Below are 25,128 nucleotides of genomic sequence, written 5' to 3'. Positions count from 1 at the left end.
TATATATATATATATATATACACTGTAGTTATACAGTGTATAACTAATAACAATAATACTACTAATAATAGTTTGTATATATATAAACTATGAATATTATTAATATTATTATTATTATTGTTATTATTACTTTTATTATTATTAATAATATCTATACATTTTTGAAAAGTTTATTAGATAAAAAAGTTTTTCATATCACTACAAGACATTTATTTTATTGATCCATTAAAAGTTTAAGTTTTAAATAGATGGCGCCATAATAATAATGAGTACATATGAGACATTATTATTTTGTCTTTTTTTAATAAAAAACCTGCTACTGTGAATTTTGTCCATTGTATTGTTTTAATAAATAAATAAAAAATAAATAAAAGTAAAACATTTAATTTTATATATAGATATATACACTGTAGTTATACAGTGTATATAACTAATAACAATAATACTACTAGACATTTATTTGATTGATCCTATTAAAAGTTTAAGTTTTAAATAGATGGCGCCATAACAATAATGAGTACATATGAGACATTATTATTTTGTCTTTTTTAAATATTGACATCTGCTGCTGTGAAAAGATTTATGTCCAATAGTATTGTTTTAATAAATACAAAAAATAGATAAAAATACTAGATTTAAATATAACTACAGTATATATAAACTTTTATAATGATAATAATAATATATAAATAAAAAAATAAAAATAAAATGAATATAATAAATACACATAAAACTTGTATTATTACTATTATCTATATTAACTATAACTACTTGAACATTTTATTAGATAGAAAGTTTTTCACATCACTACAATACATTTATTTTATTTTATTCAAAGTTTTATTCAAAGTTTAGGGTTTAAATCTTTACAAAACATGGTCAGGTTTTCTCCCAATAAAAATAGATGACCAGAAAAAGTCATTGGGGAATATCGATCCCCACGAACATATTTCTAATTTGCTTATTATTAAAATCAATGAGCTGTGGCTATTTATTGATGAATGGTGTAAATAAAAAACTTTCTAATCTAAAGACTCTTAATTAGAGCAGATAGAACAAATGTGAAAAATGTGTAAATAGATAAATATCTAATAAAGGTTTTTAATAATCTAATAATCATCCTCAATATTTTACCCAACATCACATCTCTGTGGACAGAATGAATGAATAATAATCCAGGTCTACTCCTTGGTAGTGTGTCCCCGTGGTGACATTAATAACGTCCCTCTGTGTGGTGTCTTTCTGTCATCAGTAATTAATCTGTCCTGTGTCTCTCAGGATGTTCTCTCCATCCTCCCAGCATTCATTTAAACTCTCTCTCTCTCTCTCTCTGTAGTTTAGATCAGCCTCTCTCGTCCTCCCTCTGCTGGTTCTCTCATTATTTTATTAATGAGCTCTGGAGGCAGAAACCAGCTCACAGCACACTATCAAAACACACTTACTGCAAAGTCATACAATACTCAGCATTATCTATATATTATCTTACCTCATCATATTGGATCATATGTTATGTATCTATTCTAATTATATGTTACCCTGCCTCTCTTATATAATCCCTGAAGAAGAAAGTGAAGCTTCCAGTATTCTAGAAGTCTCTGTTGGCCTGTTTGAAGCCCTTATATAACGTATCTGCAGTGCTGCTGCACGGCTCTGCTGTTAGCTTCTTTTAGTGGTCAACACCTGCACGTCCACCTTTACAATCAGTCTATCAGTATAGAGCAGATTCATTAAAGGGTTCATCTATAAACTGGGAAAAATGTCCCAAACACAAAGAGATTCAGTAAAACCCTTTGAAAACAGAGTTATTCACTGGTCCAGTCCCAGTTACCCTCTCTGCCCTCTGGTGGCCGTCAGCAGGTATGACCAGTTTACTGTTTCTCTCCCAGTTGGATGCAGAATAACCTCCCCAGTTTATTTCCTCTCTGGCCACTAATGTTGCCCGGGTGTGTTGTTGCCTAGCAACCAGTCAGAGAGAGGTGATGAGAGTTTGCTGCATTTCCATTTTTACCAGCGAGTCCTGCAGAGTGTTTGTGAATCACACCTGAGATCAGATCACAGGCCAAACTAGGTTTTACATTTCATACTGAATACAACACTGAATAAATAAATATATACGTAGTGCACTGAGATATGTGTTCATCATTAATATAAACCAATAATGAGATCCCTTCATCAGTAACAGGAGACTCTGCTGACAGTCAAATACAGTCCAAACTCTATGATGTACCCTACGACGTATCCTACGACGTACCCCACGACGTACCCAACGACATACCCTACGACGTACCCTACGACGTGACTTAAGGCGTAGCCTACCCTACGACGTCCCCCATGACGTACCGAACGATGCACCGCACAACCTACCCTACGACGTACCCCACGACGTACCCAACGACGTACCGCACAACCTACCCTACGACGTACCCCACGACGTACCCCACGACGTACCCCACGACGTACCCTACGACGTACCCTACGACGTACCCTACGACGTACCCTACGACATACCCTACAACGTACCATACAAATTATCTAAGACCTACGCTACGTCATACCCTACGACTTACCCTACGACGTGCTCCACGACTTACCCTACGATGTACCCTACAACTTACCCTACGATATTCCTTACGAATTAACTTTACAATGTACCCTATAATGTAAACTACAACATAAACTACGACGTACCCTAGGACTCACCCTACGACGTACCCTAATTTTATTTATTTTCTTTTTATTTGTAGTTTATTTAATTAATGTTTATCTATATTATTATTAAATATTAGTATATTTATTTTATTATTCACTATATATAAATCTGAATGATGATTAAAAAAAAGGAACATTTTCACAATTTTTGGACATTTTACAAATAAATAATTGATTTAATAGAGACAATAATCTCCAGATTGCTTGTTAATAGGAATAATCCTTATTGTTATAGACTGCAGTGTGAGAGATGCTGGGTAATAATAACAATAACACACCTGTCCTCGTGTCAGGAAACAGTTAACAGATGACGTCATGCAGCTTCATTGTGTATTCCTGTCATGGCCTCCGTTTCTCTGTTGGTCTGTATCACTCAGTGACGTCGCTCTGCATCACACTGAGGAGGAAATATAGGACAACAGGAGGAGGAGGAGGAAGAGGAAGAGGAAGAGGAGGAGGGTCTGCAGTTATCATAAAGAGACCAACAGAGAGCTGCAGCAGACTGAGCTGCATCGTCTGCATCTCATCACCAGGTATTTGCTGATTCTGATTGTTTCTGATTCATGAGTCATGTTAAAGGAATGATTTCATATCAGAGGACAAACACTGAGGAAGGTCACTGAGAGGAAACAGAGAGAGGTTAGAGAGACTGAGACTCTGAACGCTGATATCAGCAGCTCATCATCATCATCAACATTTAGGGAAATGTGAGAGAAGATGATTCTGATTTCTGCGTCACGTTCATGTCATGTGGGAGTTTCTGTAATGACCAGTTATAACAGGTCGCAGGTGATCGGGAGCCAAACAAACATGGACGCCTCACGTCATCCAAGCTGAATCAAATTTAACAGATACGTGCACAATAGATTGAATCCTTTTATATGATGTTGACTTCCTGCAGTGTCGTGTCTTTGTTAGATGTTTGTTAGTGACGAGGAGAAAAGGCGACTGAGTCTTTAACTTCCTCTCAACAAACTCCGCCAGCATCACGAACACAAGCAGCAAGTCACAGCTCTTGTTGTCTCCACGTGGATTCTCCACTAGCCTGATGTGTAGTTACATTTTTGAGAAGGAACATGTAATCTACGCCGTACCCTACGCCGTACCCTACGCCGTACCCTACGCCATATCCTAGCCGTACCCTACGCCATACCCTATGATGTAATTTACAAAGTACCCTACGAAATTAACAACGGTGTACCCTACGACGTACCCTACGGCATACCTTACAACGTACCCTACGACATACTCTACGACATACTCTATGTCGCACTCTAAGACGTAAGATACCGACGTAAGACCCTATGAAGTAAACTACAGTGTACCCTACGATATACACTATGAAGTAACCTACGATGTACCCTACGACATACGGTGTACCCTATGGCATAGCCTACAACATATTCTATGACATACTCTACATCGTACCCTAAGATGTACCCTATGATGTGCCCTATGATGTAATCTACAAAGTACCTTATGAAGTAACCTACGATGTAAACTATGAAGTAACCTACGATGTAATCTACGACGTACCCTACTCTACCTCTACCATACCTCTACCCTACAACGTACCATATGATGTATTCTACGATGTATTCTACGATGTATTCTACGACGAACCCCACGAAGTAAACTACAACGTACTCTACAACCTACCCTACGACGTATCCTACGACATACCCTACGACATACCCTACGACGTACCCTACGACTTACCCTACGATGTACGGTGTACCCTAAGACTTACCGTACGACGTACCCTGCGACGTACCCTACGACGTACCCTACTCTACCTCTACCCTACGTTCCTCTACAACGTACCCCACAAAGTACCGTACAACGTACCCTATGATGTACTCTACAATGTATACTATGACAAACCCCACAAAGTAAACTACAACGTACCCTACAACCTACCCTACGACGTACTCTATGACGTACCCCAAGAAGTAACTTACAATGTACCCTACGACGTACCCTACGACGTACCCTACAACGTATCCTACGACATACTCTACGACGTATCCTCGCAGCTGACCCATGTAGCCACTGTCGGTATGACATAAACATTAATCCAGCTTTAAGGTCTCAACATGGTCTCTGTACGAATCTGTCCTCAAAAACTGATGAGGAAGAAATGATTGGATAAAAACTGAAGGAGAGACTACGACTCCCAGGGTGCATTTCACCAGCAAATCACAGAGCTTCACATTAACAGTGAGATTAAGCTGTCGAGAAAACTGATAAAACATTCAGCAGATTCTGGCTTCGTCTCCATAGCAACTGGAGTTGAGGCTCATGGGTATTGTAGTTTCCCTGTTGCCATCAGTATCAACCAGTATGATCCAGTATCAGTGCTGGTGTCGCAGTTCTCTCTCTAACACCCTCCTCTCCTCCTCCTCCTCCTCCTCTTCCTCCCTCCAGCCTCCAGTCATCTCTGAGCTCCAGGAGGATGGAGGGGCTGCAGCGGCTCAGCCTGCCCGGAGCGTGAGGACCCTTCCCGGGCTGCGTGTGTCCTCGTCCTCCCCTCTCCTCTGATCCTCCATCTGTCTCTCTGTCTGCAGGGTCTGTCCTCGTCAACTGGAGACATGGACGGCCTGCGTCTGCCACCCGTCATCGAGGAGGTCCTCGACCCATCCGGTCAGTAATCTGTCTAATGAAGCTGTAATCTGATTGCTCATCAACAACAGTCCAAAAATAACACTAAGAATAATAACAGCGGCATACTTGGGTCTCTAAACAGTCTTGAATGTAAAGCTGTGACTCTTGTGGATCCAAGGAGCCCAACTGTATTCATGTGTGATGATGTTAGTCCCCATAGGAGCCATTTCATTGACCTCACTGTATAAAATGACCTGTGGTGACCTCTAGCATAATCACAGCCTCATGAAACTTTACAGCCACAAACTAGAGACCTAGAGCATTCAGAGCATGGATGGCTTTCCTAGCTAGATTGACAATAAGGGGGTTTCTGAGACGTTTACACAACACAAGTGCTCGCCATCCAATCGCTGAAAAATGCTCCAAATGTCAAGAGTTTTTGATCCCAAATCACAGCATGGCTTTTTCTACGGTGTTCTTCGAGGTCTTGGTGTCTTAATGTGGTCATTTGGAGGGATTATTGATCATTTTTATCAACTCTCCAATGGTAAAAAATGGTTACATTTAGCACCAAATCTGTGATACAAATGGTATCAACCCAAAAATTGCTCCAACAACTTATGAGACATAATAGAGCATGAGGATGGACATCATAATCTTCTATCATATTATGAATGACTAGAACAACTTGACAGTGCTGAGCTGCATCTCAAATTAATCTTCATGTTCCCAGCTTTCAGGTGATGTACACCACTTCTATGTGACATCTACTATTGACCTGCTATCTCCCCCTAAAGAGCCCCTGTACCTCCCTAATAAAGACTGAAACGGCTCTATTGTGACTCTCAGAGGGTTAATCTATAGTGAATTTACTGGGACAACAGATCAGAAATATCATCCACTAGAAATAAAATCCTGTTTCTATTATAAACCAAAGACACGTCTCAGTTTTAACAGCCAGTTTATTTCCCAAAATATCCGACTGTTCCTCTGATCAGTTTTCTATATTTCTCTGCTGTCGGACTTTATTTATAGATTTTATACAGTTTCCAACCTTTATCATCCAGAACACATAAATGTTAGTCACACAGATTTATTTTTATCGTCAACATATCATTTAAATTCATATCTAAGTCCACAGACTTTTGTCCGTGTGGTGTTTTATAAAGAGGACAATGACAGGAGGAGGAAGATGATGATGAAGATGATAATAGAGTGATAACTGAATGATCTCTGTGACATTGATGCTGTCACTGCCAGTCTATGATTGGCTGCCTGCCAGGAGAGCCAACCAATCAATAAGATGAGGATCAAACTTGCAGGATGCGATGATGATGATGATGATGAGGCGGAAGAGGTCTATATTTAGATTCAGTGATGACGACAGCAGGAGGAGGGTTCATCAGTTTGTTCACCTTCATTCACAAATCTACAACAACAAAAACAACACTTTTATTTTACCATTAATATACAGCTACAACAGACCATATCACCTCTAACAGATATTTATGTGACATTTTCACCTCATCAAATCAGATTTAACTGTAATCATGTTCAGATGTTAATGTTATTTTCAGTGTCTTTTTATTTATGTTATGCTGTTTTAATGATTTATTCTACTTACATTTTATTTTATTTCTATTTTTTTTATTATCTTAATTTTTTTTATGCTTTTTTAATGATTTATTCTTCTTACATTTTATTTTATTGTCTTTTTTTATTTACATTATGCATTGTTAATGATTTATTCTTCTTACATTTAATTAAATTTAATTTGTATTCTTATTGTCTTATTTATGTTATGCTTTTTTAAGGATTTATTCTTCTTACACTTTATTTTATTTGGTTTTAATTAAATTTTTAATTTGTATTTTTATTGTCTTTTTTATTTATGTTATGCTTTTTAATGATTTATTCTACTTACATTTTATTTTATTTTATTTCAATTTTATATTTTATTTTTATTTTTATTCTTTTTTTACTTATGTTTTGCTTTTTTGTTTCAAATATTTTTATTAAGAAGCATGTGCATGTCAGTGATACAAACTTTGTGGGGTGTTTATCATGCCTCATTTTTTATACATAACAAAAACAGACAAAACTAGGAACTAAGGGCAAACAAAATGGAGACAAGCAAATACAAAAAACATACGTAATGATAGGAAAAAACAAAAAAAACAAACAAACACAGACAGCACCCTAAGGCAAACAAATCAGGGAGACATTGGCGACATACAGTATATACATAAACCGGTGTAACCCACCCCCCCTCCCGAACCCTCCCATCCCTGAGCAGTGCTACCTCGGGTACTAAAGACTATGTGTCTATTGCGTCTTAATTGTCTGTCCCTCCTATAAAGGAGATCATCGGTCTCCAAATCCTTTCAAATACCTCCAGTCTGTCTTTAAGGGTGTATCGGATCCTTTCTAGGTGGAGGGTATCCAGGATTTAAATGTTGGCACATCTGTCCCTTTCCAGAACAAGAGAATCAGTTTCTTTGCACAAAGGAGACCATAGGACAGGAGATGATATTGTGTGTTCTGTAGGATTTTAGAGCTTTCGGAAGCTCCTAGTATAACCAAAAGTGGATCAGGTTTTAATTGGACTTTAAAAATCTTAGAAAAGAATGAAAATATTGCAACCCAAAAGTCCTGTATTTTAGGGCATAGTGCATAGCTATGAAGTAAATCTGCATCTGCTTGGGCACACTTCTCACATCTTGGTGACGTTTCTGGAAAGATTTTATGTAGCTTTACTTTAGAGTAATGTAGCCTGTGCAGAATCTTAAACTGTATCAAACAGTGTCTGGCATTCAAAGAACAGATGTGAACATACTTCAAGATCTTGTCCCAAATGTTCTCCGTTATTTCTATCCCGAGGTCTTTTTCCCAGCCCTTTTTTATAGAGCTCACATCTACTTGTTGAAGGTCTTGCAATGTATTGTATACAAATGAAACTGGATGGTTATCTACTATACAGTCTCTCAGACACTGGTCTAGTTTATCAGGTGTTGCAACCTCAAAATTGTGAAGATGAGTTTTCACAAAGTGTCTAATCTGGAGATATCTGAAAAAATCTGTTTTTGACAGCCCATACCTCTCCTGAAGCTGCTGAAAGGAAGCAAACGTACCCCGAATGTACAAGTCCCCAACACTACTTAGTCCTGACTCTTTCCATTGATCAAAGGCTCCATCTAGGGTTGAAGGGGTAAAAGACGGGTTTGCCGATATCGGAAGTGTAAAGGATAGAGCTCTAAGTTTAAAATGTTTGGTTATTTGTTTCCAAATTTGAGTAGTGCTATGAATAATCGGATTGTAATTATAACATGCTTTTTTGAGACGAATGGGAGACATTACAATAGCACCAAGTGAGCTGGGTAGACAGTCCTCTCGCTCCATATCCAGCCAGCTGTCGAGAACAATCGTTTCATCCAGCCAATAGGAAACACATCGAATGTTTGTTGCCCAATAATATAGCCTGAAATCTGGTAGAGCCAGTCCCCCATCCCCCTTAGGCTTGCACAGGTGGTCTTTCCTAATTCTATGGGATTTATAATTCCAGATAAATGGTAGAATTATGGAGTCGAGTTTTTTTAAAAAGCTCTTAGTAAGATATATAGGTATGTTTTGAAAGAGGTATAACAGTTGAGGGAGACAGATCATTTTAATTGCATTCACTCTACCTATCAGAGAAATTGGAAGGGTTTTCCAAAACTCTAATTTGGTTTTAAACTTGTCTAACATAGTCATAAAATTAGCTTCAAATAGGGAGTTATATTTCTTCGTGATCTCTACCCCCAAATATGTAAATTTTTCCAAAGCCAGTTTAAATGGAATCTGTTCGAGCATACTTGGGTCTTTACACCGCACCGGCATCAGTTCGCTCTTGCTCCAATTTATCTTATATCCCGAAAAGGAGCTAAATAAGTCAATCGTCTCCAATATGATAGGAATAGAAGTCAGTGGCCTCGTTATGTACATCAAAATATCGTCCGCATACAGCGAAATTTTATTTGAAGTATATTCCGTGTTATAACCAAAAATCTCAGTGTGAGCCCTGATTGTTTCTGCAAGAGGCTCCAATGCTAGAGCAAACAGCAAGGGACTCAGAGCACAACCCTGCCTAGTGCCCCTACAAAGGTTGAATGCATCTGAAACTGTCCGGTTAGTAAGGATTCTAGCACTGGGATTGTTATACAATATCTTAACCCATGCAATAAATTTTGTGCCAAATTCGTATTGTTCTAGTACTGCATATAGGTAGGGCCATTCCACACAGTCAAAGGCCTTTTCCGCATCTAAGCTCAAGATGAACAAATCTTCCTTAGGATGTCTGGGAGAGTACATAATATTAAAAAGGCGTCTGAAGTTATTAAACGAATGTCTTTTCGGAATGAACCCTGTCTGATCCGGGTGTATCAATTTAGCCATATAAGGACCGAGTCTGTTAGCTAAGGATTTGGCCAAGATTTTTTGGTCTGTGTTTAATAGTGACACTGGCCTATATGAACCTACCTGCTCTAAATCTTTCCCTTTCTTTGGAATAACTGTTATAGTAGCTTCATTTAGTGTTGGTGGTAGTGTGCCAACCTCAAACGCCTTTCTGTACATCCTCAACAGGTATGGGGCTAGCATATTATCAAACTTTTTATAAAACTCATTGCAAAACCCATCTGGTCCTGGGCTTTTACCACTTTTTAAAGACTTGATCGTCTTCTTTATTTCCTCACATGTAATTTCTGTCTCCAAGGAATTTTGATCCCTCGGTGATAATGTGGGCAAATCACATGCCTGTAAAAAATGGTCCATAACCTCGGGTGGTGCCTGGGCTTGGGAGGTGTACAACTTTTCATAGAATTGCCGAAAGGTACTGTTTATGTCACTATGTGAGGTAATATGAGTTCCAGAATCCGATTTTATCTTATGAATGGTCCTATCACTTTCCCTTTTCCGTAGCTGCCTTGCCAGCAACTTGTGCGGTTTATCGCCAAATTAAAAAAATGTCTGTTTAGTAAATATGAAAGCTCTTGAGATTTTTTCAGAGAGTAATTGATTGAGCTTGTATTTGAGGGCTGAAATTTTATTATGCGCCTCAGTGGACGGTTGGGCAGCGTTTTCTGCGTCTAATTTTCGTATTTGGTCCTCCAACTGTGATCTTTCAAAACGGTCGCGCTTTTTTTGTGAGGATTGAAAGGAAATGACACATCCTCTTGTATATGCTTTAAAAGTTTCCCACAACAAAGTCGGTGAAATATCATCTTTATCATTCGTCTCAAAAAACAACTTCATCTGAGTCTCTAAGTACTCACAAAAGCGTTTTCTCGTAAGCAGTTGGGGATCAAACCTCCAGGATCTATAGGTCTTTTCAGCCTCGAGCAGCCTCAATGAGAGAGAGACGGGACAGTGGTCAGAAATGACAATGTCGTGGTATTTCGCATTCTGAACTCCAGGCAGGAGTTTGGCATCCAACAAGAAGTAGTCTATTCTGGTGTATACGTTGTGAACTTGAGAATGAAATGAGTATTCTCTACCTGTTGCATTTAAAATTCTCCACACATCCAGTAAGTTTGTATTTTTAATATATGAATTCAGAAAATTAGAAGCGTTAGATGATGCCATTCTTCGCGTAGATGATCTGTCCAAATAAGTGTCCAGGACTAGATTATAATCCCCCCAATCAGCAAATTTGTGGTAGAAATGTCCGGTATCAAACTAAAGACTTTCCTAAAAAATTCAGGATCGTCCCAATTTGGCCCATATATGTTCAGCAATGTAATTGGTGTGGACTGAATCTCACCCGTAACCAAAATATATCTTCCCTCTTTATCTGCAATTGTAGACTGATGTAAGAATGGAACATTTTTGCGAATTAGGATAGCCACCCCCCTAGCCTTGGCTGAAAACTTGGAATGGTATACTTGACTTATCCATCCAGCCTTAATTCTACCATGATCTTCATTTTTCAAATGCCTCTCTTGTAAGAAAATCACATCGGCCCGTAACTCTCAGGTGCGACAGTACCTTGCCCCTTTTTACTGGTTCATTTATTCCATTCACATTCCATGTGCAAAAAGTTAAATTTCCTCCCGTTCCTATATCTCCGTCCTTATCTATCGGTGCAACCATAAGGAAATATCATTCTCCTGTAATGATTCTGACGCATTGCCATTTGTCGTTAAATGATACAGCCTATGTAGCACTGCTCCCCACCCCGCCCCCCTTCCTACCCTTAAACAAAACAACAAAAACACAAAAACACTCACCTTCCCCTTGGTGCACCCACATTTAGACCTCTGGGAGCGGGACCAGCCCTCTCTCCCAGAAGTCCAAACTCCGCACCAAGTACCTAACAACCAATTCTTAATCACTACCATACTGACCTTCCGGTGTAGCCCCACAGTTATATAGTGAACCCAAAACCAAAAATTCTAGAATTAACATAAGGTATATTATTTATTATTCAAGGGGATAGGTCTGGCTCAACTGCAAAAAAAAGGGTGAGTAAGGATTTTAGAGAGAGTATGTTTAACTTGACCTCCTCTTTAAGTATTTCCGTCATAATTAGGTAACATTTGTCTTGGCCAGTTCCCCTCAGGCTCAGAATGTAAACATAGAAAACGTGCTCTATCCAATAGCACCCACTAACAAAATACTGGAAGAAAAATAGCAGCAGTTGTTAATCAATTGTCTGCTTAATGTAAGCCCAACTGTATACAACGGATCAGTAGCGGAACTACATCAGTAAACTTACTTAAACACTTTGAACAAAATGGGCTGTGGCACTTTAGAACGAATGTAAACAGTGGCAGAATGTGCACTTTAACCTTCAATATAACAAGAATAACATTCTGCAAAAGCCACCCTGACGTTCACCTGTAAGAGGCTCCTGTTGGAGTCCTCAATCTCAGTCTCTCTTTGGAGATCCTAAACGGAAAGTCCTCTTAGTAATTCTCTGAAGTTCAAAGTGGAGGGCCCTCATTATCTGGTCCTCATACCCCGTCCCCTGGAGGTCCGAAATGGCGCTCCGCATAACGACAAGCCTCCTCCGGGTCGGTGAAAAACCTCTCTGATCCGTTATGGGACACTCGTAGCTTGGCTGGGTACAAAAGTCCAAATCTGACTCCAGGTTTGTCGCGTAGCATCCTCCTGGCTGGAGTGAACGCAGCTCGGCGTTTAACTACTTCAGGTGGGAAATCTCTGAAGATTCGGATCCGTTGTCCTTGAAATGTTAAATCCTTGATGGACATCACTTTCTGCATTATGTCTTCATAAACATGACAGTAATGTACCCTCGCGATCAGCTGCCGTGGTGGCTCGTTGTCTCCAGGACGTCTCCTCAGGGCCCTGTGGGCTCGGTCTATCTCCGGTGTTTCTGCTAGGTTTAGCACCTCCGCTAGCATCTGAGCCACAAACTCCCTGGTCTTCTTCCCAGTTTCTTTCCCTTCTTTTAATCCGACCACTCTCAAGTTCTGTCTTTTCGAGCGCCCCTCCAAGTCTAGGCATTTTTCTGAGAGAGTTTCAACTTGCCCAGGAAGTTTCTTGACCTTGTCCTCCAAGTCCTGCAGCGTGTCCGAGGAGCCGCTAGCCGAGTCTGCTAACTCTTTCAGAGTTTGGTTTTGCGCGTCCATCCTGGCCTTCAGCGCTGTTATCGCCGCGTCATTTTCGGCCTTCAGTTGTGCTATTTCCCCTCTCAATGTAGTCGTAACCTCTGAGATCTCGGTTTCAATCTTCTTACAAATCTCCGACTTGATAAGGAACAGTTCTGCGTGTAGCGCTGCTATGGCCCCCAGCACGTCGCTGTTACCCGCCGTCCGGGCGACCCCTCCGGCGTTATCCCCTCTAGTTGAGCCCGAGGCTTCATTCGGGCCTGTTTCCTCGCTCGGGTCCAGCTTTGTGTTTGCCTTTTTCGGCATTTTCACACGGATTTCTTCCTCTCTTACCTTCCCCAGAGGCTTCGATTATATTCTTGATGACCTTCCTGAATTATTTTCGAGTGGTTTTGGTAAAAAATTGAATTTTAAACGTAAATCTGCTGGAGCTACAGGTGGCTGCGTCCTATCCGCTCATCGCTCGACAGCGCCCCCCCATGTTTTGCTTTTTTAATGATTTATTCTTCTTATATTTTATTTTATTGTCTTTTATTTACATTTTGCTTTTTTAATGATTTATTCTTCTTACATTTTATTTTATTGTCATTTTTATTAACATTATGCTTTTTTAATGATTTATTCTTCTTACATTTAATTTAATTTAATTTAAATTGTATTGTCTTATTTATGAATGCTTTTTAATGATTTATGCTCCTTACATTTTATTTATTTTATTTATTTTATTTTATTTATAGTTGTTCTTTTGCTCCATTTGTGTTTAATAAAACTGTAATTATTAATTAGAACTGATATGAACACAAAGAGACATTGACCTTGACTCTTGTCTCTCTGTCTGTTTGATGAAGACGAGCTGAGCGAGATGAAGGTGGAGAAGAAGCCCATTATGCTGGCAGAGACTCTGACGGCCAAAGAGAGGGAGTCCCTGGAGGAGAAGGAGGAGACGCTGCTGGGAGACGGAGAGAAAGGCCAGCAGGAGGAGGAGAAGGAAGTGACGGAGGAGAAGCAGGAGGAAGAGCGAGGAGGAGTAGGAGAAGGAGAGAAGGATGAAGAGGAGGAGCTGGAGGAGCTGAGAGCTCAGGTGTTCCAGCTGCTGCTGGAGCTGGACGAGACCAGAGAGGTTTCCCAGAGACACCAGGACAGTTTCCTGGAGCTGCAGGGTCAGATATATTAATATATATGATTAAATTATTATAATTATTAAATAACACTTCCTGCTCTTCCTCTTCCTCTTCCTCTTCATCCTCATCTGTTTCTTCTTCTCTGATCTCAGGTCTGTTAGAGGACGAGCGACTGGCGAGCGCTCATCAGGCCGAGAGTTTCACCAGACAGATCCAGAGACTGCAAGGTACAACTTTAATATTTATATTTATATTTACACAAGTTATGTTCAAACACTAAAATACAGTAAAAAAAAGCTGAAAATGAAAAGCAAAACTTTCCACAAATACCCCCACAGTCAAAATGTCTGCACTTTGCATAAATGTCCTTTTTAAATACAAGTTCTCTTTTTCCAAAAATGCTCTCGCTTCCCAAAAGTGTCCTCACTGTCCAAAATTCTCCATATTTCCAAAATGTTACAATTCCCAATTTTCAATGTCTTCACTTTTCAAAAATGTCCTATTTTCTTAAAAAAAACATCCTGACGTTTGACGAAAAGTATTTTCCATCAAATGTTTTCAAAATATGTCTACAAAATGTGTCTATAAATGTCCCTGCTTTCCAAAAATGTCCTCAACCCTGAAATAAGCCCAATTATTGTAATGTCGTCTTCTTTCAGATGTCCTCTCATCAAATTGTCGTGACTAAATGGCCACATTTCACTTTCTTGTTTGCAAAAATGTCTTCATTTTCAATGAAATGGTCATCACTTTTTAAAAAAATCTGATTTTTTTTCACTTACAAAAATTGTAAATCCAAACTTTTCTGAAACTGCCCTAATTTTGCAAAAAATTCTTGACTTTCCCAAAAAATTTTACTTTTAAAAAATAGTTTGACTTTCCAAAGATGTCAAGACTTTGTGAAAATGTCCACACTGACTGAAAATATTGTTTTTCCAAAATGTGTTCACTTTTCGAATGTGTGTGTCCTCTCTTTACTTTGCAAAAATGTCCTCATCCCTGAAATAACCACCATTTCTGAAATGTCCTCTGTTATCAAATTGTCTTGACTAAATGTCCCCACTTTCAAAACACTCCCTCACTTGCAAAAAGGTCTTCATTTTTCAAAAGAATTCTGAAATTTCTTCCCTTCTTCCAGCTCAGCTGCGGTCGGTCCAGGAGGAGATGGACAGTCTTGAGGAGGAGAAGGAGAGCGAACTGGAGGAGGTGCATGAGGAGCTCCGTGCATCTCAGGAGGAGGTGCTGTTGCTGCAGCAGGCGGCGGATGAGGCGGCGGCGGAGAGGGAGAACGACATCGCCTCCCTGCAGGAGGAGCTGTGTCGGCTGAGAGCCGAGCTGCAGCGTCTCCACGCCACGGCGCAGGAGTACGAGATGGAGATCACCACGCTGAGGGCCGAGATCAGCATGAAGAGACACACAGGTGAGACAGGTGAGACACACAGGTGAGACATGAGATACACAGGTGAGACAGAGACACACAGGTGAAACACACACGTGAGACAGAGACACACAGGTGAGACAGGTTAGACACAGTTGAGAGAGAGACACACAGGTGAGACAAACAGGTGAGACACACAGGTGAGACAGGTGAGACATGACATACACAGGTGAGACAGGTGAGACACACAGGTGAGACATGAGACACGCAGGTTAGACACACAGGTGAGACAGGTGAGACACACAGGTGAGACATGAGACACTCAGGTTAGACACACAGGTGAGACAGGTGAGACACACAGGTGAGACACAGACACACAGATGAGACAGGTGAGACACAGACACACAGGTGAGACAATCTAATAAAATAAAATAAAGTAATGTAAAATAAAATAAAATAAATTAAAATAATATAATATAGCCTAATAAAATATGATGTGCTCTAAAATGTGTGTGTGTGTGTTCAGGTGAGGTCGTTCAGCTGAAGGACGAGTTTGTCTCTCTGACAGATGAACGTCAGTTTCTAAACAACGACAACAAAGATCTGAACAACAAAGTGGAGCAACTGCAGCGGCAACGAGACACGTGAGTGGTCCAACCAGCTGTCAATCAACCTGCTGCCATTACATCATTAGATTACTGACACCACTCTGTGTGTGTGTGTGTGTGTGTGTGTGTGTGTGTGTGTGTGTGTTAACCTCTGTTAAAGGTTATTTTAACCAGCTGTCAATCAACTGTTCTTTAAATTCTGAACATTTTAAATAAAGTTCTGCAGCTACACATTCTCATGAACCTCCTCACCTGTCAGCAGGCGTGATGATGCGTACCTTGCGGTCACTGAGCGTGAGCAGGTGAAGGCGGACTCTTACATCACCCTGTCTCAGTCCGGTCCTGAACACCAGGTCCAGGACCGACCCCTGGAGGATCCGGACTCCTCGTCAGAGTTCAACGTCCTGAAGGTCCAACTGAGACGAGCCGAGGAGACGGCTCACAGAGTCCAGACGGAGGTAACAGCAGTCAGCACTAGTCTTCAGTTTCTATCTACTGGGATGTGTCATTAACTGAAGCAAAACTGTAAATTTGTTGACTTACCAGTTTATTTCTACTTTAAACCCATCTGTCTTAAACCTGTCTGTCTTTCTGTCAGTGTGACGGTCTGAAGGGCGAGCTGGTCGACCTGCAGCAGCTGTACGACGGTAGCCAGCGAGAGCGAGCGGCGCTCCAACAGGAGCTGCAGCGCTGCAAGGCCGACCTACAGAAGCTGGTGGGCAGGAAGTCACAGGTGAGAGGTCAACGGTCAACGGCCCAGGTGGCTCTAGTCACCTGTATGTGATTCCTGACTTTGGTACAGTTGAAACCATCTTTCCTGATGACTCAAAATCCGTTTTATTGGATACAAATTTCTTACTGATTTGGTACTTAAGTGCGCTGAGTAGAAATAGACTCTCTAGTTAAACCTTTAGAGACAAGAAGTGTAAATAAGGTCCGACATCTCTCTCAAGCTTAAGGGTTAAGGTGTAAAATAATAATAAAACTCCAGGTAAGTGTGATGCAGTATCTCAACCAACACACACTAAAACCTGTTCGACGATATTCTTCAAATCCATGATTGTCTCCATGCAGTCTGTCCGTCCGTACTGTGTGTGCATGTGGGTTGATAACGGCTGATGGTTCATCTGTCATTCTGCTTTCTGGTCTGCAGCAGCTTCAGCTCTGCTCGTGTTGCTGGTTTCTGAGCGTTTTGTTGTGAGCTTCGTCTCTGCTGGGCAGTTTGTTTTCGTCAAAGCAGTCATCTGTCTGTTTCTACTTGCTGCTTCCTCCGTACAGCCTTCAAGAAATCCCAGGTTTATTCAGCTGTCAACTGATATGAAAAAAGTGAAGCGTGCTGCTGACAGTCCAGGTCAGATGCTGAGGAGTCTTGGTATCAACATGACTTGAGACGAGACTTGGGATTGGGCCCTAGACTTGGAACTTGCCACCTGACTTCGCAGTGATACAGCGGCTAATGTGGATCTAAACAAACAAACAAACAAACAAACAAACAAACAAACTTGAAACTCGACACAGGACTCGAGTGTCAAGACTTAACACAGAATTTGACTTGCGTGACTTGAGACTTATTTGGGACTTGCCTGTCTTAATTTGGGATTTCCTATTTTGTCTTGAAACTTGAAATGGGACTTGCTTCAAACTCTACCTGACGGACCGGTCAACGTCCAAAAAGGACGCGACTTTGACTTCAACACCAATAACTCGTGACTTTACTTGGATTTGAGCCCCAAGACTTAATGACGAGATGTTGAGGAGTCTTGGTAGCAACTTGACTTGAGATGAGACCTAGAATTGGGCCCTAGACTTGGGACTTGGGACTGTTTTGACTTGCCATCTGACTTTGCAGTGATACAGCAGCTAATGTGGATCTAAACAAACAAACAAACCTGAAAATCTTGACATGGCACTTGAGTGTCAAGACTTAAAACAAAATTGTACTTGCTTGACTTGAGAATTGGTTTGGGACTTGCCTGTCTTAATTTGGGTATGCCTATTTGTTCTTGAAACCTGACACAGGACTTTATTGGGACTTGGGTCTTGCCTCTTTGTGACTTAATTTCTTTCTTTCTTTCTTACTTGACTTGAGACTTGACTTGATGTTTGGAACTTTAGACTTGTGACTTCAGAGTCAAGACTTGAACCTATACGTGGAGCCTTCCTATCTTGATTTGAGACTTTGGTTTCAACACTCAAGACTAGACAAGGGACCTGCCTACCTTGACTTGACCTGGTACTTGATTTTACTGATTTGAGACATGAGCCGAGACTTGCCTGTAGTGACTTAGAACTTGGTACATGAGCATCAACACCCGAGACTAGACATAGGACTCACCTGTCCGGGACTTGAATTGGGACTTGATCAGGAACTTTAGAATTGACTTGGAACTTGACTTTGGACTTGTCACTAGACTTGGAAAGACTTACATATCAACACCTGGGACTTACTTATTGTGATTTGGGACTTAAATGTCAACATTCAAGACTAGCTTGGGACTTGCTTATCTGAGACACTTGGGACTTCACTTTCTTGATTTGGGATTGACTTTCTTCATGTGGGAGTTGACTTGAAATTCTGGGTCTTGATGTGGGACTCGACTTCTAGCTTGACTCAGGACTTGAGTGTCAAAGCTTGAGACATAATGTAGGACTTGCCTCTCTGAGACTTTACTTGGGACTTTTCTTGACTTGGGAATTGCCTTTCTTAGATTCGACTTGAGACTCGCTTGTCTTGATGTGGGCCTGGATTTGGAGCTTGGGATGGGACATTAGTGTCAAGTCTTGAGATTAAACTTGTCTTAACATGTGAGTCCTGACTTGGGACTTGTAAACAGTGACTTGTCCCCACCTCTGCTCCTCTCCATTGCATCATTCACTTACATTCTTGTCCTCCATATTTGTAGTTTACCTCAAGGTTTAACCTTTTACTCACACTGCACTTCAACGTGTCGGCGGAGATCTTTAAATGACAAGATGTAGATGTTTTTAACTGCACTCTGGTGCTGATTAACGGCTACCAAAGCTCTCCATCTTGTCTTTAACCATCTTTGATGTCCTTCTCTAATTGCCTGCTCTTTCTATTTCCGCCGTCACTTTTGTTTCACATGAACTTTGCACAATGAACTTTATCAAATTCTGTCGATTTGATGGGTTTTGATGCTCAACCTGCCTGCCTATCTTTTCTTTTTCTATTCATCATTCTTTTGTTTTTGTTTGCTCCACACTCGCCTTTCTTCCCGACACGTTCTGACTTTATTATTCTGATTATTTTATGGTTTTATTTTCTCTTACCACGCCCCCCTACACTCCTACCTTCTGTCTTTTCCCCAGAACTGCACTGGTCCGTCTGAGCCCCCTGTTCTCTCCATCCCCTTCATAGGAATGATTGTTATAGTGGCCTTGATTTGGTGCTGGTGGGAGGAGCTGGCGTCCTAGAGGGGACCAGGTATGGCCACGCCCTTCTTTCTCTACCAGACGCTCTGCTTCTCGTAGCATCCGAGAGTGGCTGAATCACGGGGTTACATCCAAGCTAACAGCCTCTATAGTTGTTTCTTTATGTCTCTCTTTAATGTCTTTGAGTGCACTATCAAGGCCTTCTTCTTCAAACACTGAGCTGAGGTCAGCTGACAGCTGCTTTACACAAGCATGTTAGACACATTTAGTTTAGGGCAAAGTGGGGGTCTGAAAGAGGCTGACAGGTGTGTTTGTGATGAGTTTTCTGTGTGTGAATGTGGTGAAAGAATGCGTATTTTTCGGCATCCACTGCGGTCCTCACCGCTGCAGGTTAAACACACTACCCACATTCAAATGAATGATAGGACTGGTGTTTTCACCGCAACGTCTGATCTGGTGTGAATGCAAGTCATAACATATGACAATTTTTAGTTTTATTCTGAAGTTTTCATATTTATTTTCACTAGTTATTTTTTATGTCAATGGTTTAAAAAGCCGTGAACGCTTTCACACGATATCAGCATCTTCAACTGTATCCACTCAGAGAGAGGTGTGGAAAAGCCCAGTTTGAGAAAATTATCATTTTATCCAAATTATTGTCTAAAACATTTTGATGTTAATCATGTTTCAGAGTCCAGGAGTCTTTTCTTCATCTTTAAAACGCAATAACTTCCCTCACATTGTTTCGTCTCTTCCTCAGCAGAGCGTTGCTGAAGGCTGGAACCTGGTGGTGGCAGCGGTTGCCGTGGCAGCCATTGTAGTTCTGGTCGTCCCCAGCTTCACCAGGGCCTGAGGACTACACAGGAAGTGACCTCTACTAGGAACTCTGGGATTGTTGGATTACCTTCACCCATCGGGCGCCGCCCTCATACATGTTGCTGTCCTGATGTCTGCTTGTCGCATCGCCGAGACGTTTTCACCTGAAGGCCACAGACGTCCGTGAGTTGTGGCGGGAAAAGCAATAAAGACTCGTAACTCTTCCTGCAGGGCGTCGCTGTGCAGAAGGTCAGCTGGTTGATTTATTAATTGGCTGGGAGGTTTTCAATCATCCACCATCAAGATCCAAGAGTCTAACTGGAAGTCCTCATTTTGCATTATTTTAAAGGTTCTCCATTGTTTTAAAAATTAACCAGAAGTGGATGAAAACCTGGTTTTCTGCTGGATTTTATGTCAAAGAGCTGTTCTGTTTACAGCTGTTAGAGGAAACTGATCAGCTCAGTCAGTGGTAGAAGAAGTATTCTGATCCTTTACTTTAAGAAATCCAGTAATACCACTAATAACTAATTAAATACTATTTTAATGTAAAAGTCTTGTTTTCAAAAATGTTAGATGAGTAATAGAATAGAAAAATAAAGTACCTCCAGATTGTACTGTACTCGAGTAAATGTTCTGGGGTCCCGTAGTGTTGAATCCTCAAAGTGATTTTATTGATAGAAGAAGGAGATAAAACACAAAGAGCTGTTGATGCTGCAGAGTACGTCTTTATTTGTTTAATCCAAGTTTTTCTTATTTGTTATAGTAAACCAAATCTCGCCATTGAGCAGCATGTTCACTGTTTGCAAAGTAGTTTCAAAATTCCTACGTAAAACATGAAAATGTATTTTATTTCAGTGAATATAATATAAAATATGTAGCAAAACTTCTTTTTTTTCCACAGAAACTTCTGAAAACTAGATAGTGAATATGCTGCATCATTAAAACTGTTAAGTTGAGTCCAAAATAAACTTTATACATCAGCGAACTAGTTCTGGTGTCTGATGTAGACATAGAACAACACGATCATCCCATTGGAGTCGAGTTTGTGTCCAATATTTACTCTCCTTTCTCCTTTTGCTTGGACTTGAGCTGTTGATTCTCAGTGGGATCATCACGATTAGTGGCTGTTTCATATTACAGGAGTCATTTGATTACATGTTAATATAAAAAATATGTAGCTTTAAGTTGATGAAGAAGTTATCAGTAAAACCAGCTACTGCAGTGTTTGTGTATGTGAATGAAAACCAGACTTCTGGCTCATGATGATATGATATTTGAGAAACACCAGATTTTATAATTTATTGACAAAACGTGAATTCTTTAGAGCTGCAAATCAGTTTTATTTAAACTATTTACCAATTAATTGATTAATCATTTGGTTTGTAAAACCAAAAGTTGTTCCATTTATAAAGATCTCGTACAGAGAACAGCAGCAAATGTTACATATTTCAATAATCACTCTAACAATTGATTATTTTTTGTCGATTCTTCTTTGCCTTATTTTTCTGTATTGGATTAAAAGAATATTTTGCACTCGCTGAGTTGATGACGACAATAACGGTAGCAGATAAAATTAGATTGTTTAGTGTTTTAATACTTAATGCTGTATATTATCGTATCATTTGTCCAGAAAAAAACATTAATGTAGATTATTTAACAGATTTGTTTTGTAGCATGTAGCAAGAGCAGATTTAAGGAAATAATCAGCTTTATTTGACTTACCTATCCCTCTACAAATTAATTAAAATGTATGTTTATGGTAGCAAACAGTAGTATGTACACCTACAGCAGTTAAAAAGCACTATTTTAATCCTTAGAAAGGTATTTGTTGGAGCTGAAACATTCCGCTGAGAGATTATTTGTGTCAACTGATTTCACTGTGCCAGTTTTAAGCTCAGATTGTACCAGAGTTGCTTTAAATTTTAGAAGGATATTTTTGTACAGCAGATGTTTTACTTGTTTTATTTTTGGGAAAGCTGAAAGAGCAGTATATGTTGTAGACGATGTGTTGACAATGTTAGGAAAAGAACTGCTGGCCTTACTAGAAATGTAAGTTTTGTATCTTTGTTAAATCTGAAAGATCTGAAAGATCAGCAAAAGTAAAGATTTTGATGAAAATTTGGAATTGAAAATGTATAATAGTTTAGTTTGCATACAGCCCCATTCAGACAGGATTAATATAAAATATAATTGTGAGAGATCTCTTCTTCAAGGGAAACCTGTGCACAAGAAGACAGTGTTATTTCTGTATTATTTTGTGTATTATTTATGTAAATCGTAAATAGAAGAGGATCAAGAATAGAGCCCTGTGGGACACCTGGACTGTTGGTTTCTTGATTTGGAACCACAAAACAACTGCTGCTTGAGTTCTAACATAAAGATAGACATGAAACCAACCGAAAGACCATAAATAATCCTAAAATACATAGTTTTTTTATCTGTAGAAAATAAGAAATATCGACATTAATCCTGTCTGAACGGGATTGTAGAGTTGTAGCACTGATCAGATCTCCAACTCCAGAGAAATCAATCTGTATCGCCGCCTACATTTTCAAAACTCTCAAAGATGTCTCAGATCTTCCTATATTGTGGCGGGTCAGAATGAACACATTTTCTTTTGTTCATATTTTATATTTTTCATTGAGGGCGCCTGATTCATGTTTACATTTAGGTTGTGACCAAATAATCATATAAAATATAATCAGATGTTGAAATGACTGTGATCCTGTTTAGGTTGGAATCAGGTTTTTAGGTTAAAAACTCTTTTAATTATTTAAACTGTCTTGATTTGTGATGATGATGCATGTGACCAAATATTATTAACTTCAAAATATTCCAGTTTAAATACAAACGCTGGCGAAATGACACTGTTGAGAATTTAAATATATAAGAAAACCTGCGGTGCTCGCTGAGCTTAGGGTGGACAAAATATCTGAAACATCGTACTGAATGTGAAAAGAACCAACAGATGAAGCATTAACGTGACAAAACAGGCCTTTAAATAAATGTAGGAATTTAAAAAATTAGAATTATTTATTTAACATTTGATGATTTAGTGATATTTATATATTGTGGTTAATGGTAGGACATTTATTATTATATAACAGTTCCTGTATTGTTCTAAATGATAAATAGCATGTGTCATTAAGACCTTTATATAGTTTTTGCATGACAGTTAGACACATTAGTTATTTTAATTAGATTATAACGGAGGACAAACAGACAAATAGATTCTGTAAATAACATTTATAACGTTTAATAACATGTTTGATGTTAAAACGGTGTCTGGCTCAAACTGTACATTTATTTTGCAGGTTTTTCTTTGTAATGTATGGAGGCCCATTTCCACCAGGAAAATAATATTTAGACACTAAGTCAAGAATATGACTTAAAGTCAAAAGTATGAGATAATAACTCAGAATTTTGACTTGCTTGCTGGTCATTTCTGCCAGAAAACTGAAGAAAATCTATTAAAAAAATTAGCAATAATAAAAAGAAAACATTAATTGTTAGTGAAAATGATGACGTTAAAAGTTAAAATAATAATAATACATTTTGAGCTATTGGGTCAAAACCATTTCATTAAACATTTTGATATACTCCAAATTTTAATAAATCTAATCAATATTTTGACTTACGTATTATCCCATGATTTTGATTTAGCAAATCTTATTTATCTCAAAATTATTACTTTAAAAGGCATCATTTTGACTTACTAAATCTGATAATTTTAATTTAGTAAATAAAGAAAATCACATTGTATCTCATATTTTGTTTTATTATATCTTAACTTTGACTGACTTAATTATGTCTTTCTTGACATTTAGTCCATTTTTGTGGTGTACCTGGGCTTCCATAGCCCTGAATTTGTTGTAGTCTTTACTCGTTGTATCTCTGTACGCTGGATTTGTGTCTTAATAATGTATAAAAATATGTGATTTTTAGATTTTATTTGAGTACAAACACAAGTGTCATCCTGTAAAATGTTGTAAAATGTGGAAAAACTGTTAGTTTTAATTGTTAATTAGCCGGTTCTTATCTTGGTTTTTATGTTTATTTGTCAGTAGTAAAAACACAAAATCTTCCTGAAGCTAATAATAATAGTAATAAGTTCAACTTATGTAGCGCATTTCTGGAACTCAAAGACACTTAACAATATAAACGGGAACAGCTGCATGCTGATGTACAAATCCTGTACGTATGTAGCTTTATTTTGTATTAACACTTGTTAATGGTTTGTACTGTACTGTACATATTAGTTCCAGTTTGATTCTCAGTCGCTTTAAAGGATATTTTTCATACAGCTGATATTAGACTGTAGTTAAGAGGTTTTGTCAAATGTTTGCAAAATAATGTAGCAGTAGAAATATACGAGGATGGACTGATTATTGGTTTACTGATATCTACTTCCAGTTAAAAAGCTGATTGACGATACGCTGCTGGTGTTTTCTTATGTTTGTTTTGATGATGATACTTCCTGAAATACATATTTATGTGATTTATTTTATTATTTACAGTTGCGCTATTTTTAAAGATCTTAGCTAGTTTAGCGGTGTCCTGTCAAATGTTAGCCAGCTTAGCGGTGTCCTGTCAAACGTTAGCTGGCTGTAGACAGCTGGTGATGCATGTTAGATTTAGAGAAGTATTACATTTGCATGAAACTAGACGAGTAGATTCAGACGCTGTAGCAGCTGTAGAGTTAGACAACACTCACTGAATATAACAGTGGTAGCATGAACGCTGTAATCCAATTCTTCCATTAGTTACTTTAGACTGTTTTATTACTACTTTTTATAGTAAAAAGTTAAAAAAAAGTCTGATGTTTTAAAATCTCTTAGTTTGATGTTTCAGTTGTCAGTTTCATGTCTGTGTCCAGTACAAAGAGAGGACGT

At 39.0% G+C, this 25,128-nt stretch overlaps 1 protein-coding gene across 7 annotated transcripts; it reads left to right on the top strand.

Moving 5' to 3' along the window:
* Window positions 1-3,086: 3,086 nt before the first annotated feature.
* LOC141761650 (coiled-coil domain-containing protein 136-like) lies at window positions 3,087-25,023 on the top strand. Of its 7 annotated transcripts, none has more exons than XM_074625143.1 (10): window positions 3,087-3,242; window positions 5,137-5,352; window positions 13,769-14,080; window positions 14,194-14,268; window positions 15,180-15,461; window positions 15,988-16,063; window positions 16,287-16,485; window positions 16,626-16,760; window positions 19,358-19,472; window positions 20,184-21,237. In XM_074625143.1, the coding sequence occupies exons 2-9, from the start codon at window positions 5,301-5,303 to the stop codon at window positions 19,460-19,462; spliced, it is 1,236 nt and encodes a 411-aa protein (XP_074481244.1). In that variant the 5' UTR covers window positions 3,087-3,242; window positions 5,137-5,300; the 3' UTR covers window positions 19,463-19,472; window positions 20,184-21,237. The 7 variants fall into 7 exon arrangements, with proteins under 7 accessions (XP_074481244.1, XP_074481245.1, XP_074481241.1 ...); XM_074625144.1 differs by having other exon boundaries at window positions 3,089-3,242; window positions 16,290-16,485; XM_074625140.1 differs by having other exon boundaries at window positions 3,090-3,242; window positions 5,277-5,352; window positions 15,946-16,063.
* The last annotated feature ends 105 nt before the right edge of the window (window positions 25,024-25,128 follow it).

This window comes from Sebastes fasciatus, chromosome 23, assembly GCF_043250625.1.
Source record: "Sebastes fasciatus isolate fSebFas1 chromosome 23, fSebFas1.pri, whole genome shotgun sequence".
In the NCBI taxonomy this organism is placed as follows: Eukaryota; Metazoa; Chordata; class Actinopteri; order Perciformes; family Sebastidae; genus Sebastes; species Sebastes fasciatus.
Note: the sequence above shows the minus strand (reverse complement) of the source record. Positions and strands in the feature narration are given on the sequence as shown.